Below are 27,285 nucleotides of genomic sequence, written 5' to 3' on the forward strand. Positions count from 1 at the left end.
TTCATAGAATACAGCATAGGAGCTGCAGAAGGTGACACTTTTAATAGTTTAATAGTCAAAAAACTGGTGACAGGTTCCCTTTAATAACAATTGATCAAAAAAATTATGCTTCAAAATGTTACAAAAAAAAAATCTTCATCTTTCCTGCAAAAATAAGCTCAAACAGCTCTGTTCACCAAGAAATAAATAAATTATAGCTTTTAAAACCCCTATTTTTTATAAGAAAAGCATTTTCATTGTGTGATAGTAGCAAAACATAAAACCCAATATAAATCTGGTATTCCAAACATACTGACCCGAAGAATAAGGCCGTCTTATCACTTATACTGCACAAAATATAGCAGCTATAATAAGCAGCTATAAGTCCCCTTACTAGCAGCTAGCTAGACTGGCTTGCAAAGTCTCCATAAGGAGAATAGTGTTCCCCCGTGGTCCCCCCACATAGCTTCTCATGAGCCAGACCAGACACCCCATACTTTGCACTGACGAGGGGCAAGCACCCCGAAACACCGTGTCTGCATATTGGGATTCTGGTCTGGCATAAAAAATCCTAAGTCATATGCAAAGGATTGTTAGAAATCCACTTCTGACTTTTAGGATCGCTACTTCCAATAGGTGGCACTGCACTAGAGTTTGTCTCCATTCCTGGAGAGACAATTAGCATAAAGAGAAAAATGAAAACTATTTTTGTACTCCTGTTTATTAGTTAATTTTGCCTCCCAAAAATCAGAACTCAATCAGAGTGTGTGTAGGGAGGTGAGCAGACCTTGAGAGCTGTGTTCATACTGAAGAAACTCAACCTTTTTCCTGAGTAGGTGGATCGCTGCCGTTGTATCGACTCTTAAGAACTATTTGTTTCCTTTATGCCAGACAGGCTGTGTTCGTTTTTTTTTTTGTTTGTTTTTTTTAGAATTAAAGAAGCAATGGCAGTCAGTTTTAGCAGTTTTAGTAGGTGCACAGATAGGGTCCCAACCCTTCAATATGCAAAAAAAAAAGAATCTGGCATTCAAAATTTGCAGGTGCAAACAGAATTTTTTTTATTCCAAAAAGTGTAACAACAGTATTGACGTGTCAGTCAACTGTAGCCCTTTTTTAAAATAACACACTCATGATGCTTTGGACATAGTATGCGAGGGGTTACACAGATACTGCACTATGCAGAATTGCGATACAATCGCGTGAGGATCAGTGAAGTATCTGTTGTTACACACACTTTTTTGGAATAAACAAAAAAAATTGTTTGCACCTGCAAATTTTGCCAGTCTTTCTTTTGTAGTTTGGTTTTTTTTTGTCATGGTTTATGAAGCCTTAATAAATCAGGGGAAAATGTAAACAAAAAACATTCCTGTGCCTGCGTCGCTAAGCAGTCTATGAGCCTATCTACCGCTATGAGGTTTTTTTTGTGTCCTTCTACATGTTTTTTTTTGCATTTTTGACGCTGCGTTTTTTGTGTTGTTGGTGTGTCATGTTTTAAACAATTCTGCTTTGTTTTCGATACTTTTTGGGTTTTTTCTTTAACAAAACTTTATTGACACACATGTGTGCAGATTATATACATTTTGATGTGTTTCTACAGTGGAAATGCATGTGTGTTTTTTACCTGCAGATTTTTCAGATTTAAGGCAAGTCTATTGGGGAAATTCACACATAAAACGCAGTATACCCTCAAGAGAAATTGATATGTTGTGGATTTTAAACATGCACGACGGGTCGGTTTACTCTGAGTAAAGTGAAAGCACAGTGGGCACGAGATTTATATAAATCCAATCTACTTTGCTGGAACTGTAAGATACTGTGTTTTTGATACAGTATATTCACAGGAACCGGTAAGTTGGAGAAACCAAACAGAAATATTAATCCCAGAAAAGAAATTTACTCCTAATATACATAGTATATTAAAGTACAAAGTTAAAAGATAAACAAATGAAAAAACCCTCCAAGTAACAAAAAAAGGAAGAGAATGCCCACTATCCATAAAAGAGAGGGGTAAGGTGAAGAAACCAGCTGGTTGGAAGTGAACCAGTAGGTGATATATCTGGATAAGGATAATTATATCACAATACTGGTTAACTTATGCTTATGTCTTAATATCCAAGGTAAACACAAGTTTCCACCACCAGATATTCACCCTCAAAGCCATTCAAACAAGTTTATATTACAATAATAGGACATGGGCACTGTTGTCCTAGGTCTGTCAGTCGGTCAGTTCCGGCTATGATATATAGTCATCAATCCAATTGAGTCCAATATCTGAATTATACATCCCAAAGAAATAGAGAGCGAGAACTATCCTTTAGGCCCCCTTCACACGTCCGTGAAAAACACGCACGTGTGTTACGGGCCGTTTTTCGGGTCCGTGTCCCGTTTTTGTGTCCGTTTTTATGGTCCGTGTGGCACCTGTGTGAATTGCGTATGCTAGCCGTGTTTGTGTGCAGAACGTCCGTGTGTGCGTGTGGAATTAACGTGTATGTGTACGTGGAATGTCCGTGTGGAATGTCCGTGTGTGTGATGCACAATGTCGTTTATAAATGTCGGCTGACAGCAGACAGAGTTGCGCGATGAGAATGAACTCGGGTGAACTTCACCCGACTTCATCCTCATACCGCGGCTCTGTCTGTGTCGAGTACTGATTAGCGGTCACCTGTGAAAGATTCACCGGTGACCGCTAATCCCCCGAGTGACTGAAGTTTCCCCCCCTCTCTCATACTCACCGTTCCTCGATCTCCGGCGCAGCGCTGCACGGCATTCACACGGCTGCGGCGGCTTTTACTATTTTGAAAAAGCCGGCCGCTCATTAAACAATCTCCTATTCCCTGCTTTCCCCGCCCACCGGTGCCTATGATTGGTTGCAGTGAAACACGCCCCCACGCTGAGTGACAGGTGTCACACTGCACCCAATCACAGCAGCCGGTGGGCGTGTCTATACTGTGCAGTAAAATAAATAAATAAATAATTAAAAAAAAACGGCATGCGGTCCCCCCCAATTTTAATGCCAGCCAGATAAAGCCATACGGCTGAAGGCTGGTATTCTCAGGATGGGGAGCTCCACGTTATGGGGAGCCCCCCACCCTAACAATATCAGTCAGCAGCCGCCCAGAATTGCCGCATACATTATATGCGACAGTTCTGGGACTGTACCCGGCTCTTCCCGATTTGCCCTGGTGCTTTGGCAAATCGGGGTAATAAGGAGTTATTGGCAGCCCATAGCTGCCAATAAGTCCTAGATTAATCATGTCAGGCGTCTATGAGACACCCTCCATGATTAATCTGTAAATTACAGTAAATAAACACACACACACCCGAAAAAATCCTTTATTAGAAATAAAAACACACACATATACCCTGGTTCACCACTTTAATCAGCCCCGAAAAAGCCCTCCATGTCCGGGGCGTACTCCAGGATGGTCCAGCGTCGCATCCAGCGCTGCTGCATGGAGGTGACAGGAGCTGCAGAAGACACCGCCGCTCCGGTCACCTCCACACAGCAACTGAAGACAGCTGCGCGATCAGCTGAGTTGTCACTGAGGTTACCCGCTGTCACTGGATCCAGTGACAGCGGGTAACCTCAGTGACAGCTCAGCTGATCACACGGCTGTCTTCATTAGCTGCGTGGAGGTGACCGGAGCGGCGGTGTCTGCTGCAGCTCCTGTCACCTCCATGCAGCAGCGCTGGATGCGACGCTGGACCATCCTGGAGTTCGCCGGACATGGAGGGCTTTTTCGGGGCTGATTAAAGTGGTGAACCAGGGTATATGCGTGTGTTTTTATTTCTAATAAAGGATTTTTTCTGGTGTGTGTGTGTTTATTTACTGTAATTTACAGATTAATCATGGAGGGTGTCTCATAGACGCCTGACATGATTAATCTAGGACTTATTGGCAGCTATGGGCTGCCAATAACTCCTTATTACCCCGATTTGCCAAAGCACCAGGGCAAATCGGGAAGAGCCGGGTACAGCCCCAGAACTGTCGCATATAATGTATGCGGCAATTCTGGGCGGCTGCTGACTGATATTGTTAGGGTGGGGGGCTCCCCATAACGTGGAGCTCCCCATCCTGAGAATACCAGCCTTCAGCCGTATGGCTTTATCTGGCTGGCATTAAAATTGGGGGGGACCGCACGCCGTTTTTTTTTAATTATTTATTTATTTATTTTACTGCACAGTATAGACACGCCCACCGGCTGCTGTGATTGGGTGCAGTGTGACACCTGTCACTCAGCGTGGGGGCGTGTCTCAGTGCAACCAATCATAGGCGCCGGTGGGCGGGGAAAGCAGGGAATAGGAGATTGTTTAATGAGCGGCCGGCTTTTTCAAAATAGTAAAAGCCGCCGCAGCCGTGTGAATGCCGTGCAGCGCTGCGCCGGAGATCGGGGAACGGTGAGTATGAGAGAGGGGGGGAAACTGACCGACAGACTGTGAGAGAGGGACAGACAGACAGAGAGACCGACAGAGAGACAGAGAGACTGACCGACGGACTCAGGGAGATTGACCGACATACACAGAAATAGAAAGAATAGCCGACATCACTAGAAATAAAAACACCAAACGGACACGGACTATAGGTAGATGCATACGTGTTTACTAACGTGTGTGCACATACCCATAGACTTTCATTGTGTCCACGTGTGCGTGCTCCGTGCAGATAACGGACATGCATCCGTGCAAAACGCAAACACATACGGATCACGGACACGCACACACGGACATAATGAAATAACGGACGTGTGACCACAATCATAGATTAACATTGGTGCACGTTTGGCCGTGTCTCCGGTATATACGGAAACGGACCAAACACGCACGTGTATCACGGATGTGTGAAGGGGGCCTTATGGATAGTGGACGTTGTCTTCCTTTTTTTGTTACTTGGAGGTTTTTTTTCATATGTTTATCTTTTAACTTTGTACTTTAATAAACTATGTATTTTAGGAGTAAATTTCTTTTCTGTGATTAATTTTTGTGTTTTTGATACAGCGTAAAATACCCACCGCCCAAAATTCACTGTGGTCAAATTTCCTAAATGTGACTTGCTTAACTCAGCATAAAATATTGTTCTGCCTGAAAAACTTTACCAGGTCCTGAGAGCAAGCAACCCAGAGTTCTACAGGAATTAATAAATATAGAGACCAATGCCTAATATTGAAGGATTACATAATCCTTGTACATTGCTATTGTTGGATCCTGAAGAAGGAACACGCTAACTCTGAAACGTATAGAACTATAACAATAAACCTGGGTTTATGAGGGATTGGACCTCACAGACAAATCTTTTAAGCTTTTAAGAGGAGATAAGTTCAAAAATGGACTGGGGTAAAGCCATGGATTTTGTTTGTAAGTTTACCCACTGACAAATACATGAACACTCTATAATTTTAAGGGTACGTTACTTTAGACAGTGAGAGATAGAATATCCAAAACAAAATCCAGAAAATCACATTGTATTAATTATATAAATTTATTTGCATTTTGCAGAGAGAAATAAGTATTTGATCCCCTACCAACCATTAAGAGTTCTGGCTCATACAGACCAGTTAGACTCTCCTAATCAACTCATTACTTTTATTAAAGCCAGCTGTCTTAAATTGTCACCTGTATAAAAGACTCCAGTCCACAGACTCAATTAATCAGTCAGACTCTAACCTCTACAACATGGGCAAGACCAAAGAGCCTTCTAAGGGTATGTGCCCACAATCAGGACTCGCTGCGTTCAAAACGCAGTGAGTCCTAACCAGGGGGGCCACGTGTCTCCTCCCTACAGAGGACGCAGGCAATTCTGCAGCAAACAATTGACATGCTGCGGTCTGGAAAGCCGCTCCGCAGGTCCGTGTTTGTTGCGGAAAAAACAAGCATAGTGGGCACGGGATTTATAGAAATCCCGTTCACTATGCTTGTCCTGTAGAACACAGCAGTTTGGATGCAGCTGAAGCATGCTACGTCCAAACCGCTGCAAATAGTGATCGTGGGCATGCACCCTAAGGATGTCAGGAACAAGATCATACACCTGCACGCTGATCTTTATTGCTGCAATTGTACAACATATAGAATATATGCCTAGAATATTTCTTTATATGTATGTGTTTTGGGGTTTTCACTTCCTGTCTTTAGTGATGAGCTGAGAGCTCTGACATGCTCTCACTATCCTAAATCACTTGTCTGTGACTGATATAATTTTGTATATTGTGAAATATGGTAACAGGCATTTTCTGGGAGATTTGGGTAAATGGATTCTCAAATTGTTGAATTTGATGGCACCTGCGAATTTCATAAAATTCTAAATGAATTTAATTTGCATTTAATTAATTTGCTGATCTTTATTATTTACATATTGTACGTACTGAATGACCTCCCTTCAATATCCCTAATTAGCTATGAAATAAATAAAAATATATAAATCTGGAACTATACTATAATACTTCCAAGATCTAAATTATTATTACACCCATATTTCTGAGCAGTATAATTCTGTGTTGTTAAATATCTAAACTAATTATGCACAACTTCATTTTTCAGCACTAAAATTGCAACAACAAGAAGGAATAGTTGTGGAATTATGAAAATCGTAGAATCAATAGATATATTAATGATTTTCAAATGATGAAAAAAAGAAACATTTTCAAAATATTTTGATTTATTTAGTATTGAGTATTATTGCTATGATATCACACAGAAACTTACATGTACAGAACAATGAGGAAGAAGATTATGTAGCAACACTGAAGGAACATCTCAAGACATCAGCCAAGAACTTAAAGCTTGGGCGGAAATGGGTCTTCCAAAATGAACAATGACCCGAAGCATACTGCCAAACTGGTTACAAAGTGGCTTAAGTCAATGTTTTGGAGTGGCCTTCATAAAGCCCTGATCTAAATCCTGTTGGAAATTTATGGGCAAAGCTGAAAGGGCAGGTGCGAGCAAGTTGACCTACAAACACGGCTTAGCCTTTGTCAGGAGGAATTGGCCCAAATTCCTACCAACTATTGTGAGAAGCTTGTGGAAAGATAGCCAAGACATTTGACCCAAGTCATATAGTTTAAGACCCCTTTCAGATGTCCGTGTTTAAACAGGTACAAGCCACACTCATCGGTATGGTGTTATGTGGGTCATACGTGTGACATCCGTGTTTGCATACATGTGACATCAGTGTGAGACGTATCGGAGAAAACATGCGTCTTTGAATTAAAATGATATTCTACGCTCACCTGTTTCCAGCGCTGCTTTCTTCGGTGCTGTCTTCTGCTTCCAGGTCCACTCATTATGCTCATGCATATTCACTGCACTGCAGACCTGGTAGCAACAGCATCACCGAGGACAGCATCGCTGGAGACAGGTGAATAACGAGTAAGCAGTGTGTGTGCAGTGACGTCCAGGAGATCATTAAAGTATCTAATGAATTTGAATGACCTCCTGATGACACCCCGTGTTACCGCGGGTGTCACGACAGTGACTTCACAGGTTCAGAGTTCATTGGGAACTCCAATTGGAGTTGAAGAGATTTGCCTGAAAACCACATATGCAACATGATAAGGAGGCCTTCATGAGGGAACATAACAATGGTCCTACTTGAGGGTTTAGGGTGTAAATTGGCATTTTGTATAGTAAAATGGCCCCTGTAGTCATTATTCCAGATACACTAATAACTCAGCACTACATTGAAGAGGTTGTAGAAACAGTGGTATGGTCATTTCTTTGAATTGTCCCATAAGGTATATTTCAACATGACAATGCCAAGTCACATGTTGTGCATGCTACTGTGAACAGTCTATATGGTCTAAACCCATTACAATGTCTTACATCATCTCTGGAAAACATTGGTCGGCAATTGTAAAGGGTGCTGCCAGCAGTAGATATTGATTATTTGTAATCAACGTGGCAGTACATCCCTCAGAAAATCTGTTGAGAAAAAATTCTTAATAGCAAGTCAAGGAATGTTAGTATATGTATTTCTGCATGTGACATTTATGCTTGATATTGAATTGAGATGTTTTGAAAATTTTGTTTCATTTTCTCAACATATTATTACTATGTCTATCGATTCTGTGATTTTCATAATCCCATGATTTTTCCTGCTTGAAGTTGCATTTTTAATGTAGAGAAGTGTATGAACCTGACCAGGAACAAACTCCCTCAGTCAGTTCTTCTAAATATTGTAGTCATTGTGTGTATGAAGTGAGCAGTGTACAGTGTGGAATAGCTGTTAAGGTCCACCGGTGACACCTTCTCAGGCCACATTTGGACACAAAGATTATGCGCAGCAGCGGAGTGGAAACACTGCCTACTATTGTATACTTTCACCACATTTGTATCTGCTTTAAATTAGTTTGGCAAAGAAATGAATTACAAAAACAAGTCTAAAGTGACATTGTAACTGTGCATTTAGTGATGAAATATAAGCATACATTTCGACTTACCTTGTGCTAATGAGTGATAGTGATTTAAGTGCATTTGAGAGCCAGGAGTCTGTCAGGACTTCAAGATCTGCTCGCAATTGAAGCCAGGCTTCTCTCTTAGCTGGGCCAAAAAGTCCTTCAGCACAAACAGGCAGGAAATCATAGATTAAATATTGCTTTCATGGAAATGTGAAATGTTTTCTTCCATTAAATAGTCCCCAATTTTTTACAAAATGATATAAAGCCTCTCGTTATAGGAAGGTTACTGATTTATTAGATGTAAAAGTCCATGACTGAATGATACCTTTGTGCAATGGAAACCTGCAGTCAAGGCCATCAGTTGTATGATCAAGAGGAAAACTCTCAATGCAATATTCATTTCATTATTTTAGGAGTTTTGTTCTTAGTAGGATCTGATCAATAATAGAGAGCCTATGTGTCTTTTTTTTATAAAATATATAATAATGTATAGGTCTAGAATTTACCTTCAACACTGTAGCTCTAACCTCGACACATTTTAACATTGTGAGATCATATAACATCATTCTTTACCCAGATTGACACAGGCCAAAATGTCCTTCAAGACCCAGAATGTACCCAGATTTTCCTGGAACTGACATATTCCCTGCTACAACAATATTTTCAGTATCTAAACTGTTAAAAGTCACAATTTTGCATGGACAATCCTAGATTGGTCCACGCCCAAAATTGGGCATTTTGGGAAAATTTCCTTAGGACAGGGCTTAAATTTATGGAATTTTGCATTACAGACGTTAGCAAATATGGCAATGTATGTCTATAGTAGTAGAGTTGTTAAATTGTCTAAGAGGTGAAATATTATAAATTACTAAGTAACAGTAATATATAAGCTTCCACATAAATACTTGCTGATAAAAACAGCTTTGTTGGTATCCTAATAGTAAAATGGAAACTACCTCCTACATTGTTCTTGTAAGTATTGTACAGCTCTTTTACTCGTCTGTATCGGAAAGCCAATTTTCTCATCCAATCCACGCCACCTCTCACGCCAGTTGGCAAGCAGAGCGTTGTACTACTTGCTGCTGCCCGGAAGCCATCAGTGGCAAAACTGTAAGAACTGGAAATGAAAAGGTAATTTAAAATATGTAAAAAGTTAAAAGTAACATTTAGCAAGGAGTTCGAGCACTACAGAGGTATTAATAATTTATTATAGTGATTTAACAGAATGCAGCAGTAGTTTTTAATACTTATATGATGTTATCGTCTAAAAGGAATGAGCGATAGAAACTAGCAGAATGATATCGGCTACTTTTTAAATGCCTGTATTAAGTGGCGGTTAAAGGGAACCCGTCATTTGGAAAAATGCTATTATCCTGCAGATATAGGGTTAAAATGATGGTTAATAGCATTCTAAACCTGCCCAGTGCCTGCATGTTAAACTTTGCTGCTGGGAGGAAATTAACTTTAATCCTCCCGGCAGCATTCCAGTTTCAGTCACGGAGGGCAGTGCCATCCCGTGTTTAATGACTGCTTTATGTATGGAGGAAAGAAGCTGTAACTGTGCCCCTACACTGACTGACAGCTTCCTCTAATGCAGAGCGGCTGTCAGTCAGTGCGAGGGGCATGGCTACAGCTGCTGCTCTCCATGGACAGAGCAATGAATGAACCCACAATGCCGCTGCCCCCTTGACTCAAAAACCAGAATGCTGCAAGGAGGATTAATGTTCATTTCATCTATATAATGTGCAGGCACTGGGAAGGGTTTAATTAGGGATGATCGAATACCTCAAATATTCAGCTTCGCGAATATCCGACGAATAGGTTGCCGCTATGCGAATATTATATGCGCAATGTAAGTCTATGGGAAGCCCGAATAGTTCCGAATAGTTATTATTTGGGTTTCCCATAGACTTACATTGCGCATCGAATATTTGCGAATAGTCGAATGGCGGCAACGTATTCGGCAAATATTCGCGAAGCCGAATATTTGAGGTATTTAATCATCCCTAGTTATAATACTATTAACCTGCAAATTAATGCTATATCTTCAAGTTAACAGCATTTTTCCACATGACACGTTCCCTTTAAGAGGTTGTAATGTACAGTTTGAAAAGCAGCAGAGTGACAAGTGGCCGTCTTCAATAAAATAAAAACATAAGAAAGGCCCTAAAAGTAAGCGTGTAAAAATAGAAATTAGAGAAAAAGATAGAACACGGTCATTTTTTATGTTTCAGTAAAGAAGCATCAAAAACTTGGAATAGACAAAGACGTAAGATTAGAACATGACTAGACATGAGCAAATAAATTTGATTGGTATTGAATTCAACTGGAATTTTACAAAAATCTGCAGTTGCAAAAATAAGGATCTATTGTATTTCACTTACATGCAGATTCTGCAAAAAAGCAGTAGTTGGAACACATTTTTCTGATCTATAGAAGCCATCAAAATGTAAAATGTCCCTCCAGTCCTCACAGTCACCCCTAGAGTCCTCATCACATCTTCAGATTGCTTCGACTTGCATTGAATTCCCCAGGCCTCTCAGGCTGGGACGAGACTTCCAGGCTTGATTAGATCCAGGAGGATTCTGTGCATGTGTCATGACCCAATAACTTTTGATGCACATTTGTGTAGAACCTTCTCGTGCTTCATAAGACCTGCATGTTTGTGACTGTGATGCCCCTGATCTTATCAGGGTTTCACAGGGAACTGCACTCCTTTTCCTTATGGTGCAGAACTCACCCTCCTTGGTTCTGGGATCCTAACAATTGGTATTGTTTCCATCAGCATTCAAATCCTAGCCACACCTCACACCACACCCTGTCAGACACACTAGTGGGTGGATTAACTGGAAAAGGGTCACACGCCTAGGGGTCAGGCAGACTGGTGGTAGGGACATAGTCAGTTGAGTAGTAGCCTTCAGAAAGTGAGGAGCTGGAGGGAGTTGTAGCTCCCTGGGAGACATTGGCTAGGTTGCAGACGGTGACCCGGTCGCAGGGTAATGGAGAAGGGTGCCCAGACTTAGTTTTGGAGAACGGTCGGCACCGGAAAATCTAGTAACTGGATTGGTACCGAGTACGGCAGGGTAATGGACCCTAGATCAGGGAGTAGCTTCACGCAACCTGATAATTAACCTGTGAAAGATAAGCTCTTTATGAACTTTCCCCAAGAGCTCAGAGATCGACGGCACCAACACAACGAGTGGGATAGGGCTTTCCAGCTTATGCGGCCCACTGAAATCCCAAGTGTCAGCCATTGAGACCACAGCTCCTCTATTTAACTATAGGGAGAGGGACCCTGACAGCTTTAGGCCAAGGGGTCACTCAGAAACGTCTAAACACAGTGCATGGAGGCAGGTCCAGAACCATCAGCAATATCAACGGGGACGGATTCCCGGATGAGCTCCCCCGAGTGGCAGCGGCACCCAGAGACTTAGTTTACTCCTGTGTCAGAGGCTGCTTAATGGTCGCACCAACGTCCATATGGCCTGAGTGAGTACGCTGCTCTCCACTGAGTCTGCCTGCCTGGCCTGCACCATGCTTCCCTACACCTTCCACCATCCTCAGTCTCAGGGCCTCCCTACCCATGGAGGGGACATCATCTGGCTGCCCCCACTCCATCTCCCCCGGACACTCCCATCGGCAGTGACAGTACTCCCTTACCACGAACCACGGGTGGCGTCACAAGCACAAATCCCATGTAAATAGTCCCCTTTTATTTTCGAATGGCCGCAAGCCCCCGGGTCCAGAGACCCTCGAGCCACAGCAACCCTGGATCCGAGCAGTCTGATTGCTGCAGGGGCGGTACATGACCAGCATAAGAAGCCCTGGGAATTCAAACTGAATAGTGGTAGCAATCTGATGATGTGTCAAGGACTGGCAGGTGATAATGAAGAGTGGAAAGAAAAAATTAAATTTGTGGAGAGTAACTTCTCCAGGAATCAAATTGCCTGGGAAAATCCATGTGAAAGAGCAAATTCAAATTCTACCTGATGCGCTAATCTCTAAACATGGAAAATAGGTTTGTGAAAACCTTGAGAGTTAATGAGTTAACTGAAGTTTCAGGCATAGCTAGAGAAGTTGACTAGTTAATTGTGATTTTTCAAATGTATTGGGGACATTTAATACCATTATGAAAGAGAAATTTTCGTTTTTTGCGCTTTACTTTTTTTCCTCCTCTTTTTCCAACAGCCATAACTTTTTTATTTTTCAGTCAATATACCATATGAGGGCTTGTTTGTTGTGTGACAAGTTGTGCTTTTGAATGACACCATTCATTCAACCACATAGTGTACTAGAAAATGGGCAAGAAATTGAAAAAGAAAGTACATTTAAATTGCAAAAAAGTATATTTCTACAATTGTTTATTTTTTTATTCCTGTTTTCTTTAAGAAAGAAATAAGAGAATTTAGAGTGCACAGATACCCAATATGAATATATTTTTTTTATTTTTAAGTGGTGAAAAAAAAATCCTAAATTTGTAAAAAAAAAAAAAAAAGTAAGTAAAAATTCCTTGTGTCGCCATTTTACGAGAGCCATAACATTTTTATTTTTCACAGTAAGGGCTGTGTGAGGGCTTATTTTGTTTTACGTCCTGAGCAGTCATTTTTACTGATACCATTTTGGGGTAGATTTGAGGTTTTGATTACCTCTAATTGCAATATTGTGGCAGCCAAAAAAATGAAATTTTGGATAGATTTTTTTTTTCACAGTACACTATTTACCTATCAAATTAATTTAATTTATATTTTGGTAGATCAGACTTATGAACACAGGAATATCAAATACGTATTTTGTTTCTTTAAATGTGGCAAAAGGGGGGTAATTTGAATTTTTGTGTTTTATTTTTTTCATAATTTTAAAAACTTTTGTTTTTTCACTTTTTAACTGTATTAGTCACCTTAGAGGACTTGAAGCTGCGATTGCTGGTGCTATACATAGCAGTGCATCAGCACTGCTACAGGGAAAAATAAGTAATTGATACACTGACAATTTTGTAAGTTTTCCCACCTACAAAGAATGGAGAGGTCTGTAATTTGTATCATAGGTACACTTCAACTGTGACAGAAAGAATAAAAAAAAATCCAGAAAATCATGTAGTACTATTTTTAAATAATTAATTTGCATTTTATTGCATGAAATAAGTATTTGATCACTTACTAAGCAACAAGAAGTCTGGCTCTCACAGACTTGTTATTTTTTCTTTAACCCCTTAACGACCCATGACGTACTGGGTACGTCATGGATCGTGTGCCGGTAAGCCCCGCCCCCTGCCGCCGGCAGGTGGCGGCGATCCGCGCACATATCAGCTGTTATCAACAGCTGACATGTGTGCCTGCTAGCCGCGGGTGGAATCGCTTCCACCCGCGGCCATTAACCCCTTACATTTCGCTGCCAAAATCTGGCAGCGATATGTATATGGGCGCCGCCATGACAGTCACTTACCCCGCTCCCACCGGAAGTCACGTAACATGATCACGTGACTTTCGATGGTTGCCATGGTAGCACAGGGTCATGTAATGACGCCTGTAGCTAACATGACTCACTTCCTCTCAATGCCGGAATACAGCCGGCATTGAAAGTAAAGCAGCAAATCTGCAGTTCTCAGCCCTGTAGCTGAGATCTGCAGATAGTGCAGAGCGATCGGATTGCTGATCGCTATAGCCCCCTAGGGGGACTAGTAAAATTAAAAAAAAAAGTAAAAAAAAAAAGTTTTAGAAAATTAAAAAAAAATAAAAAAAACCTAAAAGTTCAAATCACCCCCCTTTCACCCAATTGAAAATTAAAGGGTTAAAAAAAATAAAAAATATACACATATTTAGTATCGCCGTGTTCAGAAATGCCCGATCTATCAAAATATAAAATCAATGAATCTGATCAGTAAACGGCGTAGCGGTAAAAAAAATTCCAAACGCCAAAATTACATTTTTTGGTCGCCGCAAATTTTGCGCAAAATACAATAACAGGCGATCAAAACGTAGCATCTACGCAAAAACGGTACCGTTAAAAACGTCAGGTCGAGACGCAAAAAATAAGCCATCAATGAGCCTCAGATCTTGAAAAATGAGAACGCTACAGGTTTTGGAAAATGGCGCAAAACGTGCGCCACTTTTTTTGGACAAGCTTGTGAATTTTTTTAACCCCTTAGATACAAGTAACCCTATACATGTTTGGTGTTTACAAACTTGCACTGACCTAAGGCATCACATAGATACCTCAGTTTTACCATATAGTGAACACAGTGAATAAAATATCCCAAAAACTATTGTACGATCACCCTTTTTTTGCAATTTTTCCGCACTTGGAATTTTTTGCCGTTTTCCAGTACACTATATGGTAAAACTTATGGTTTCATTTAAAAGTACAACTCGTCCCGCAAAAAACAAGCCCTCATATGGCAAGATTGATGGAAAAATAAAAAAGTTACACCTCTCGGAAGAAGAGGAGCAAAAAACAAAAGCCCAAAAATGGAAAGTGCCTGGGGGCTGAAGGGGTTAAGCAGCCCTCCAATCTGCACTCATTACCTGTATTAATTGAACCTGTTTGAACTCGTTACCTGTATAAAAGACACCTGTCCACACACTCAATCACTCACACTCCAACCTCTCCATCATAAACAAGACTAAATTGCTGTCTAAGGACACCAGGGACAAAATTGTAGACCTGCACAAGGCTGGGAAAGGCTACAAGACAATAAGCAAGCAATAAGCTAAGTGAGAAGGCAACAACTGTTGGAACAACAATTATTAGAAAATGGAAGAAATAAGACAACTGTTAATCTTACTCGGTCTAGGGCTTCATGCAAAAGCTCGTCTCGTGGGAAAAGGATAATTCTGAGAAAGGTCAGGAATAAGCCCAGAACTACATGGCAGGACCTGGTCAATAACCTGAAGAGATCTGGGACCACCGTTTTAAAGATTACTGTTCTTAACATATTACACTGTCATAGATTAAAATCCTGCAGGGTACGCAAGGCCCCCTGCTAATGCCAGTGCATGTCTAGGTCTGTTTGAAGTTCACCAATGACTATCTTGATGATCCAGAGAAGGCATTAGGGAAGGTCATGTGGTCAGATGAAACCAAAATAATACTTTTTGGTATCAACTCCACTCACTGTTTTTGAAGGAAGAAGACGGATGACTACAACCCCAAGAACATCATCCCAACCATGAAGCATCATACTTTTGTGGTACTTTTCTGCAAAAGGGACAGCTTGCGTGCACAGTAGTAAAAGGAAAATGGATGGGGTCATTTATTGCAAGATTTTGTCTAACAACGTCCATCCCTCAGTAACAGCATTGAAGCAGGGGCATGGCTGGGTCTCCCAGCATGACAATGACCCAAAACACCCAACCAGGGCAACCAAGAAGTGAGTCCATAAGAAACATTTCAGGCTCATGGAGTGGCCTAGCCAGTCTCCAGACCTGAACATGATAGAAACTCCAATGTTGCCCAGTGGCAGCCCCAAAACCTGAAAGATCTGGAGAAAATCTTTATGGAAGAGTGAGTCAATATCCCTGCTGCAGTGTGTGCAAACTTAGTCAAGAACTAGAGGAACTGTCTGACCTCTGTATTTGCAAATAAAGGTTTCTGTACCAAACATTAAGTTCTGTTTTTCTATTGTATCAAATACTTATTTCATGCAATAAAATGAAAATTAATTATTTAAAAATCATAAAATGTAAACATTATAGACTTCTCAATTCATTGTAGGTTGGAAAACTTGCAAATTTGGTAGTGTATTAAATACTTAATTTGCCCATTGTATGTATAGCAGAAATCACAATCTCCTATGAAAGCCACCACGGACTGTCATGACAACATATTAGCTCCCCGCAATCACATTGTGGGCACAACAATATCCATGTGGAATGATGTACCACCTTTTCAGCGCATGTTAAATGCTGCTGTCAGAAATTGAGAGCAGCACTTAACAGGCTAACAGCTATGGGAGGAGTGGAGCTCTGGCTTCGGGTGTTAAAGCCATATGATGGAATATAAAGCAGTCATGTGCAGGAAAGATATAGGCTTGGCATGTGAGCCAGCATCAAAGGCAGGAACACCACATGCTCTGCACATGTGCGTCAACTTGTGAAGGGGTTAATTGTATAATTTACCAATATATAATTATTATATCCTGCATGCTGCTGTTCTCAAAATGTCTGTCAATGGAAGGTCATCTGATCAGAACTGTCCATCAGCCTCCTCTGAAAAAAAAAGACAAACTGCATACAGGAAAGTATTTTGTGCAATTGGAGAAGGTTGATGGACATCTCTGGTTTACTCATAAGCGCATCCATTATCAGGCATTTTGAGAACTGTAGAGCTGTGCAATCTTTGCTGAAAACTGTGTAAACCAGTGTTGGAGAACAACCCATAATACTTAGATATTAGGAAATGACTCAAAATCATGTCCCCAATGTGACAACTCAGCGTTTGGCCAATTATGTGGGGGGGGTGAACTATTCTTAAAAAGACCAGATGTATGGGTCCTATTGTTTGTTAAATCAATATAACCATTGTGTCTTCCCAGATTAATGGAAGCACTATTGTCTGTAGATATTTATTCCCTCAGCCGTTCGGACTATATAGTTCAGAGAAAAATTATGCAGTCAAATTGAATTTGTGACCAATGAGAGGACAGTTATCTCCACGTATTCTGTAAGAGAACAAAATGGTATAAAAGGGCCTTACTTCTGTCACCAGGGTTAGACGCTACATAAACCTACTGAACTTGAGAAGGATCCTATATGCACTTAGCTGAGGAACTCCAGTTCCAGCTGTAAAAATACAGAACTGCTCCACTTCGGATATTCTACAGGATTTCAGCTTGGGATCCATGGCTCCAACTGAAGAATCCCAGAACTGCTTCACTGCTCAACACTGAGCCCACAAATTTTCTTGGAGAACTCAGGTTGCAACTACTCAATAGCCTGGCTACACATTTCGCTGTGCTCGGTCATCTTTCCAAGCTTGCCACCATCTCTTGTCAGTGAATTCCCGCCAAAAGCAGGGTGTTACTGGATTGGGATAGTTGGCCCTGTAAAATGTCATGAAGACTTTATTCCCTGGTGGGCAAGTGGAAGGATGAGACTGTTACTTGTACTATCTTGTGTTCTTGCTGGGAATGTACTATATGTTTTTGCATGTTGGTCAACCAATAAAGTCTTTTCAATGTGTGGTTCACGATTCACTTCCCTTGTGTTGTCTGCAGCATCGGACTGGCTACCGGAGGAATCTCCAGTAATGCCAGGCCTGGATTCAGTTACCTGCGTTGCAGTCCGGAGCTCTCACCTGCAGCCTGGACTGATCTCAGAGTTTGCAGGACTGAGCCACGAGCACCGAGTGATTGATTCCCTGGTGATTGCTGTTCAGTTCATGACAGCTGCGGACATGCCGGGCTGATCTCCGGAGTACAGGTGAGAGCACCGGAGATCACCCTAGCCTGTCTGCAGCTGTCATGAACTCAATCGCAATCGCCGGGGAATCAATCACTCGGTGCTCACGGTTCAGTCTAGGCTGCAGTCTGGAGCTCAGGGGAGAACTCCGAAGTGCAATGCAGGTACCTGAATCCAGGCCTCGCATTACTGGAGATTCCTCCAATAGCCAGTCCGACGCTGGTTGTCTGAGTAGTGTTTTGTCCACGGGAAGGAGTGCAAATGTTCAATGGGTTGAGCACTGGTCCATGCAGTCTTTCTGAAGACAGGCAAGCCAGCAGACGAGACCACTCACTCACCCTTGTATCTCCACACCCAACACATATGTAAAAATGAAGAGAAGATGGACAAACCCTTGAATGAAAAGAACTCTGAGAAGATAGTGTGAAGATCTGATAAAATAGGATTGTTATATTTTATTATTTTATTATAAACAAAGTGTGGAAAACTTTATAGCAAATATATTACTTTATAGCAAATAACTGTCCTGGCACATGTTTATTATTAGCATAGTAAAAAAAGAAAAGTAAACAGTTAAAACTATTTCTCTAGAAGGTTAGGAACCTATGATCACACAAACATTTTCACAGCTCAAGTCCCTAAGGTTTTCACTTGGGAGGGCCAAGGGGAATCAGAGACTTGAATCGTTCATTCACTACAGCAAAATTGCATGTAAATTTCTGCAAAGCAAGTGAAGTAACATGCAGCAAAAGCCACAAAGTGATTGCCATTACAACCTTACAAGTGAATGCATTACACCCTTATATGAAAACTTTCTACAGATGACAAAGGCAAGCACCGATGTGTCACCCAGGGAATGGGGTACTCGGTCCCGGGCAGTTCACTATTTAGGGATGTCACTTTGATGGCCGTTGCCCGGCTCCATGCCCTGGGGCCTTTTTGAAAAGGGGTTATATACATGGGAGATGAAAGTCATTTATGTTACACCACTTGCGGGTTGCGGTTAATAAGATGGAACCGCCACTGCTTAGTGGAATTACCCCTGGGCTGATAGTGATGGCAGCTATGGTGGTAGGCCCTCCGCAGGCAGGGCTGAGCCAGGGGCTTTGTAAGATGGGAGCTTTTGCACTTTATAATGAAGGAGACCACACCGGGGTTTTAATGAACAGTCTCTATTCACTTTAACCTTTGGACAGCTGATTCAGGTCCCTCGAGTGCCAGTTTAATGACTCAGTTGCTCATTCCCCAGCACTCTCACTGTAGTTTGCTCTTGGATATGTAGGTCAGTGAAGTCCATGCAGGCCCCTCCTCTGTGCAGGAATTTGCCAGGCCATGTGAAACTGTCGCCTGACCTAGGGCCCTGTGCCCCGTGCGTGCTTGGTTCCAGTGCTGCTCCCTCGTACCGTCCCTGGAAACTTCACTCCAGAGGTACTTGTTTGCCCCTATTCTGGCAACCTACTCCTATGCCCCCGGGTCAACGTTACACAGACCCAGCTCGAGGCACGTCTGCTTCCTTTACTACATTCTCAGACTAAATTGTCCACTCCCACCAGGCTGTCTAGTCCTCTGGTCTGGCTCCGCCCTCTAGGTGGTCATCCCCCAGTGTATGACTAGTGAATGCCCCTGGTGTGGTGTGGGAACTAGGATTTTGATGTGTGCAGGTGTTACTAACACTGGTGTTCCAGGTCCCAGAGGGTAGGCCCTGCATCCTTGTGGGGATGCAGTACCTAGTATTGCCCTGAGTGACTCAGGGGCGCTACACCATAATTTCCCATAATTTTCATGCAAACGCCTGCTTTGAAAGCTGAAATCTCATGTCCCTTTAGTATCCAATATATAGTAAATAATCTGTGACATTAATCAGTGCACTTTTACAAGATTATCATAGGTAATAACAATACAATGATACCTTAAGTCTTGGCCATTATCATCTGAAGAGACGTCATCAACATGGACCTGATCACATTCCTAATCAGAAAGTGGAGAAAATGAATGGAAAGCATTATGGCACTACCACAACACTACAGATAAATAAATAGATAGAGAGGTTCAACAATAGTTTTTTATTTATGTTCATAAAACAAAAGACAAATATGAATCAAAACAACTATTTATGTGACCACCCTTTGCACTCAAACTACTGTTCAGAGAAGTCTGGCCAGAAGTACACTTTATGGAGGATTTGGGGCCAAAAAACAACCTTCAAAAATAAATCATGGCCAAGTATGCATGACAACATGAGAACCTGGATGCAGAAGAATGGCAGCAGTTGGTCTGGACTGATGACTCCACATTTTAAATATTTGGGAGCAGAGTACAACAATGAAGCATGGTAAAGGTCTCTTGCAAGTCTGGGGTTGCCTTTGAGCAGGATTAATGCTGTCCTCAACACTGAAAATTACAGGCAGATAATACCCATTATTTAATACCATTTGTGCAACCTGTGTAGCTGCAAAGGGTCTCAAGTGGTATAAAAGCCCACCAGCAAAATAGTAATATGCTTCTATAACAGACAAGTGATTATCAAGCACTAAAGTGCTGGAGTGTTTGTTACTCAAATTGAGTGGCTTAGACGTTCAGACCCATTTGATTCGAGTAGCAAGTATAATGGAAGTCTATGGGTAACTCAAGCATTTTTACAGCAAACCCAGCTAGAAGGCAGGGGAAGCTGGAAAAATCTATGGGGAAGATACCTGGATGCAGCTGTGACACCCAGGTTGCTGCTGTAAAGTAAATAATTAAATATATTAAAAAAAGGGTGGGGTTCCCCCCATTTTTTATAACCAGCCAAGGAAAAGCAGACCTGTCTGCTTTACCTGTGCTGGTTATCAAAATAGAGGGGACCCCAGGCCATTTATTTAATATTTATTTATAAAAAAAATATATAATATTTGTTTTAAAAAAAATGACCTGGATTCCCGCTTTTTTTGATAACTAGCCAAGGTAAAGCAGACAGCTGTGGGCTGGTATTATCAGGCAGGGAAGGTCTATGATTATTGGGCCCTTCCAGCTTAATAGCAGCAAACAGCAACCCAAAAATTCTGTCTCTTTGCCCAACTCTTCCAAATTGCCCTGGTACGATAACAATCAGGGTAATCATGGTTGATGTCAGCTGTGTAATGTCAGCTGGCATCAAGCCCAGTAAATATAAAGTAAATTTAAAAAAAAAAAACCACAGGAAAAAATAGATTATTTGAATTAAAACTCCCACACACTTTCCCTCGTTCACCAATTTATTAGAAAAATGTTCCCATGAAGCTGCAACATTATTCACGATCCCGGCTCAACTCTGGCAACTGATTAGTAGCAGTAAAATACAGCTTTTCATAGATGCTGGGTACCTACAACACTCATCAGAGCTGCTGGGTCAGCACTAGACCCAGAATTTATCAAGAGCGTTGACGTCAGTAACTGAAACCACCACGCTTGAGAAGTTTTGGATCATGCATTCACTGTAGTGACTTCAAAAGGTCACTCCTGGTCAGCACCAGACCCAAAATTTCTCAGACGCTGTGACGTCAGTAACTTATTGAAGTTACCATGCATGAGAATTTCTGGGTCTAGCTCTAACTGGGAGTGACCTATGGAGCCTCATTCTCTCAACGAGGCTCCATAGGTTAGAGTACAGAGGTTGAGTGCATTTTTTGAACGGTATCCATTTTTTGCTTACTTGCATATTGTGCACTGGGTACTATATTGGGGAATTGGAGCTTGGTCTCTCCATCCCTGTATGGACTGAGTTATATGGATCAGTTACTAATCCTATGATTTGTTAACTTAGTCCCCCATATTGATATTTTCCTTATTAACCATATGAGTACCTGTTTATATTTATTACAGATGGACTACTGTGTCATGCTGGCCCTGGTCTTACTATGGTCATGAGTAGAGTTGAGCGCGGTTCGCGGTTCTCCAGTTCGCGGTTCGAGTGATTTTGGGAGCTGTTCTAGATCGAACTAGAACTCGAGCTTTTTGCTAAAAGCTCGATAGTTCTAGATACGTTCGAGAACGGTTCTAGCAGGAAAAAGCAGGGCTTTTTACAGCTACAGTGTGCAGGAGCCATCGCTGGCAGCCTGCCAGAAGCTGGTAACCAAGATAAACATCGGGTATCCAAGCAAAGCGCTTTGGTTAGTAACCCGATGTTTATCCTAGTTACGTGCAGGAAGCCCACACTTCCCCGCATAGCTCGCTCCGCCCCCTCCGGCCCGCGGCATGTACACACACACACACACACACACTCTGCACACACACTCTGCACACACACTCTGCACACACACTCTGCACACATGGTCCCGCTCGGCTTACCTGCGGTGATGAAGTCCCGCCATCCCGACCTCAGCGCTGTCACTGTCCTCCATGGCCGCCGCTTGTCACATCACCTTCTCTCGCTTCTGACCCGAGACTGACTAACGGTGACGTCACGGGCCTCTCGCGATACTTGGCTGTGAAGGCGGCGGTCATTGAACTCAGTGACAGGTGCTGTCAGCAGTGCTGGAGATCAGCGCAGGTAATGTACCTCGATGACAGCAGCACTTGTCATCCCCTGCAGTGACCTGGGCTGACCCATTGATGTTAGCTCAGGTCACTGCATTGCTCTCCCAGCCAATGGGGAACATCCTGCTCTTCATTGACTGGGACAGTGTGGATCGTCATGGCAACCCCTTGGATTACACCAGACCTGGATTTGTTTTTCTTTCTAATAAATTGGTTAATGAGGGAATGTTTTGGGGAGTGTTTTTTCAAATAAAAATGTGTTTGTCGTCTATTTTTTTTATTACTGACTGGGTTGGTGATTTCGGGTATCTGATAGACGCCTGACCTCACCAACCCCAGGGCTTGATGCCAGGTGACATTACACATCTGGTATTAACCCCATATATTACCCCGTTTGCCACCGCACCAGGGCGTGGGATGAGCTGGAGCGAAGCACCAGGATTGGCGCATCTAATGGATGCGCCACTTCTGGGGCGGCTGCGGCCTGCTATTTTTAGGCTGGGGAGAGTCCAATAACCATGGACCTCCCTAGTCTAAGAATATCAGACCCCAGCTGTCTGCTTTACCTTGGCTGGTGATCCAATTTTGGGGGGACCCCTACGTGTTTTTTTTTTTAATTATCTATTTAATTTAAAATAACAGCGTGGGGTGCCCTCAGTTTTGGATTACCAGCCAAGGTGAGGTTGCCAGCTGTGGTCTGCTTTACCCCAGCTGGCTACAAAACTAGGGGGAACACTACGTCATTTTTTTTTTTTCATTTTTTTGGCTAAATACAAAGCTAAGCACCCCTTAGTGCCACATGAAAGGCACCAAAGGGTGCAAAATTACAAAATGCAGGAGAGTGGGACATTATGTGTCTTTCTGCCATTATAATGATAGAAAAGACTGATATGAAGTGTACAAGCACAAGAAAATCACCAGAGCGCTCTACGCTGTGAAAAGCAGTACAAAATGGCACTGGAGTGAACATGTGACTGCCTCATGTAGGATGAAGCTATGGATCCTGGGTAAATTTATGCATTTACCCTCCTTCGGTTTTTTTGCAGTACACAAAAAAAACGGAAGGCACACGGATGACAAACAGATGACATACGGACCGTCTACGGAACGGAAACGGATGCCACACGGATGCACCCGTGAAAAAAAACGGACTGTTTTTTTGCAGACCGCAAAAATGGATCGGTCGTGTTAATGTAGCCTTATTCTGATCTGCCGTTTATAAACAGCAGGCAGAAATAAGTGAATAACGCCCCCCAGCGTCAGAAAATCTCTTGGGTTTCAGGGCTAGCTGAGACCCTGGAGATCATGATTCAGGACGGTTTTACCGGTCCCCGCTCACGTGATCACAGGTATACACGGTACACCGATGATCACGTTACAGTAAATGACAGCGCTGGTAAAAAATTATTTATCTCCCATTTGGCATGAACAAACACTTTTTCTCCACTTCTTCTCCACTTCTTCTCCACTTCTTCTCCACTTTTTCTACATTTTTTCTACATTTTTCTCCACTTTTTCTCCACTTTTTCTCCACTTCTACATTTTTTTCCACTTTTTCTCCACTTTTTCTCCACTTTTTCTCCGCTTCTTCTCCGCTTCTTCTCCGCTTCTTCTCCGCTTCTTTTCCGCTTCTTCTCCACTTTTTCTACATTTTTTCTCCACTTTTTCTCCACTTTTTCTCCACTTTTTCTCCACCTTTTCTCCACCTTTTCTCAATTTTTTCTCCACTTTTTCTCCGCTTTTTCTCCGCTTTTTCTCCGCTTCTTCTCCGCTTCTTCTCCGCTTCTTCTCCACTTCTTCTCCATTTTTTCTCCACTTTTTCTCCACTTTTTCTCCACTTTTTCTCCACTTTTTCTCCACATTTTCTCCACTTCTTCTCCACTTCTTCTCCACTTTTTCTCCACCTTTTCTAAATTTTTTCTCCACTTTTTCTCCACTTTTTCTCCATTTTTTCTCCACTTCTTCTCCACTTCTTATCCATTTTTTCTCCACTTTTTCTCCACTTTTTCTAAATTTTTTCTCCACTTTTTCTCCACTTTTTCTCCACTTTTTTCCACTTTTTCTCCACTTCTTCTCCACTTCTTCTCCACTTTTTCTCCACTTTTTCTCCACATTTTCTCCACTTCTTCTCCACTTTTTCTCCACTTTTTCTCCACTTTTTCTCCATTTTTTCTCCACTTTTTCTCTACTTTTTCTCTACTTTTTCTCCACTTTTTCTCCACTTTTTCTCCACTTTTTCTCCACTTTTTCTACATTTTTTTCTCCATTTTTTTCTCCACTTTTTCTCCACTTTTTCTCCATTTTTTCTCCACTTTTTCTCCACTTTTTCTCCACTTTTTCTCCACTTCTTCTCCACTTTTTCTCCACTTTTTTTCCACTTCTTCTCCGTTCTTTTTTTATGGTCGGTCTACCCATTAGCTCTACCATGCATAGTGTAGCTCTACACCTACTGCACATGTTACTTTATGATTGACATCTCTTTCGTACCAGAGCTGTCTAAGCCTACTCTGACCCCATATTTGTCATTACTATATTGTCCTTGTACTGTATTATGACATTTGTATCATGTGTTTCATTTCTTGCTGTGTTGCAATTTTTTTGCTGCATCCCAATTGTACCTCTACATTGTTCGAGTTTATGTTATTGTTCTCTCACTCTTATGTGATACTGATTATTGTCATTTTTCATGATTACATGCAGATAAGTCCAATCTGACGAAGGCTCAGGCCGAAACGTCATTTGTAACTTGTTTTGGACAAAAACATATATGCTTATGAAAAATTTTTTTTTTCTTAATACGGACCAATAAAGAGTGATTTTGCATTACTATCCATTGTGACTTACTGACTTAGTCTGGGAGATTTAGAGTGCCGAGGTTACTCACTAATTTTATCTATTATTACCTCTGAGCACCTATATACCAGTGAGCAGAGCTTCCTCTACAGTAGTTCTCCTGATTAGGCATGCCCTTACCTCATGAGCAGGGCATTGCAGCTTTGGTAGCAACCATTACGACATGGACTCTGCTGCTGTGGACCCGGGGAGAGTGAGTGCAGATTCATTGCACCCACACTCCTCACATGAAGGGTCCGCACTCCTAGAAAATGGGAGATACGTTCCCTGAGTGTCTCCCCCCCATATTCTAGATGGTCCAGAGTCGTCGTGGGACCCCTTTATTTTTTTTCTTACAATAAATTGGTGAAAGAGGAAATGTTTTGGGGACTGTTTTTTCTGTTTTTTTTCAAATAAATTTCTTTTGTCGATTTTTTTTTTTGTTAGTACTGACAGTTTATGATGTTGGGTATCTAATAGACGCCATGACATCACAAACTGCTGGGCTTGATCTCAGGTGACTTTACAGCTAGTATCAACCCGATTTATTACCCCGTTTGCCACTGCACCAGGGCACGGGATGAGCTGGGGTGAAGCGCCAGGATTGGCGCATCTAGTGGATGCGCCACGTCTGGGGTGCCTGCGGCCTGCTATTTTTAGGCTGTGAAGGCCCAATAACTATGGACCTTCCCACCCTGAGAATACCAGACCACAGCTGCCTGCTTTACCTTGGCTGGTGATCCAATTTGGGGGGGACCCTACTTTTATTGTGTAATTATTAATATTTATAAAATAATTATAAAAAAGAGCCTGAGGGGACCTCCACATTAGATCCCCAACCACGGTAAAGCTGCCAGCTGTGGTTTTCAGGCTACAGCCGTCTGCTTTACCCTAGCTGGCTATCAAAAATGGGGGGACCCAACGTCATTTTTTTTTTAACTATTTTTTAAATAGAAAAAATTAATGGGCTTCCCTATATTTTGATTGCAAACCAAGGTAACGGCAGGCAGATGGGGGTGGCAACCCATAGCTGTCTGCTTTATCTGCGCTGAGAATCAAAAATACCGTTGAGCGCTACGTCATTTTTTTAAAGATTTATTTTTACAGCACTGTGATGTCCAGCAATCAAAATACAGGGAAGCCCATTTTGTTTTTAGTTATTTAAATAAATAATTAAAAAAAATATATATGGGCTCCCGCTGCATTTTTTGTATTGCTAGCTAAGGGTAATCCAAGCAGCTACTGGCTGCTAACCCCAACTGCTTGGTGTTACCTTCACTGGCAATGGAAAATCCAGGGAAGCATTTTTTATTTTTTTTGCCAAAAAACTACAAAAAAAGGACGTGAGCTTCGCCATATTTTTGTATGCTAGCCAGGTATAGCAGGCAGGTGCTGGAAGAGTTGGATACAGCGCCAGAAGATGGCGCTTCTATGAAAATGCCATTTTCTGAGGCGGCTGCCGTCTGCAATTCGCAGCAGTGGGGCCCAGAAAGCTCAGGCCAACCTGTGCTGCGGATTTCAATCCCCAGCTGCCTAGTTGTACCTGGCTGGATACAAAAATGGGGCGAAGCCTACGTCATTTGTTTTCTAATTATTTCATGAAATTCATGAAATAATAAAAAAAGGGCTTCCCTTTATTTTTGGTTCCCAGCTGGGTACAAATAGGCAACTGGGGGTTGGGGGCAGCCGTACCTGCCTGCTGTACCTGGCTAGCATACAAAAATATGGCGAAGCCCACATAATTTTTTCAGGGGGCAAAAAACTTCTGCATACAGTCCTGGATGGAGTATGCTGAGCCTTGTAGTTCTGCAGCTGCTGTCTGTCTGTATGGAGAAGAGCAGACAGCAGCTGCAGAACTACAAGGCTCAGCATACTCCATCCAGGACTGTATGCAGAAGGTTTTTGCCCACCAAAAAAATGACGTGGGCTTCGCCATATTTTTGTATGCTAGCCAGGTACAGCAGGCAGCCACGGGCTGCCTCCAACCCCCAGTTGCCTATTTGTACCCGGCTGGGAACCAAAAATATAGGGAAGCCCATTTTTTTTAATTATTTCACTTATTTCATGAAATAATTAAAAAACAAATAACGTGGGCTTCGCCCCATTTTTGTGTCCAGCCAGGTACAACTAGGCAGCTGGGGATTGGAATCCGCAGCACAGGTCAGCCCGAGGTTTCTGGGCGCCTCTGCTGCGAATTT

At 42.1% G+C, this 27,285-nt stretch overlaps 1 protein-coding gene across 9 annotated transcripts in view; it reads right to left on the reverse strand.

Moving 5' to 3' along the window:
- EYA4 (EYA transcriptional coactivator and phosphatase 4) overlaps window positions 1-27,285 on the reverse strand; it is a 579,250-nt gene that overhangs the window by 11,213 nt on the left and 540,752 nt on the right. For all 9 annotated transcript variants that reach the window (XM_075339874.1, XM_075339873.1, XM_075339870.1 and 6 more), the window contains 3 exons: window positions 19,671-19,729; window positions 9,323-9,483; window positions 8,409-8,523 (listed from right to left, as the gene is read on the reverse strand). In XM_075339874.1, the coding sequence (XP_075195989.1) occupies window positions 8,409-8,523; window positions 9,323-9,483; window positions 19,671-19,729 (335 nt within the window). The remainder of the gene's footprint in view (window positions 1-8,408; window positions 8,524-9,322; window positions 9,484-19,670; window positions 19,730-27,285) is intronic.

Source organism: Anomaloglossus baeobatrachus, chromosome 3 (genome assembly GCF_048569485.1).
Source record: "Anomaloglossus baeobatrachus isolate aAnoBae1 chromosome 3, aAnoBae1.hap1, whole genome shotgun sequence".
NCBI classification, from domain to species: Eukaryota; Metazoa; Chordata; class Amphibia; order Anura; family Aromobatidae; genus Anomaloglossus; species Anomaloglossus baeobatrachus.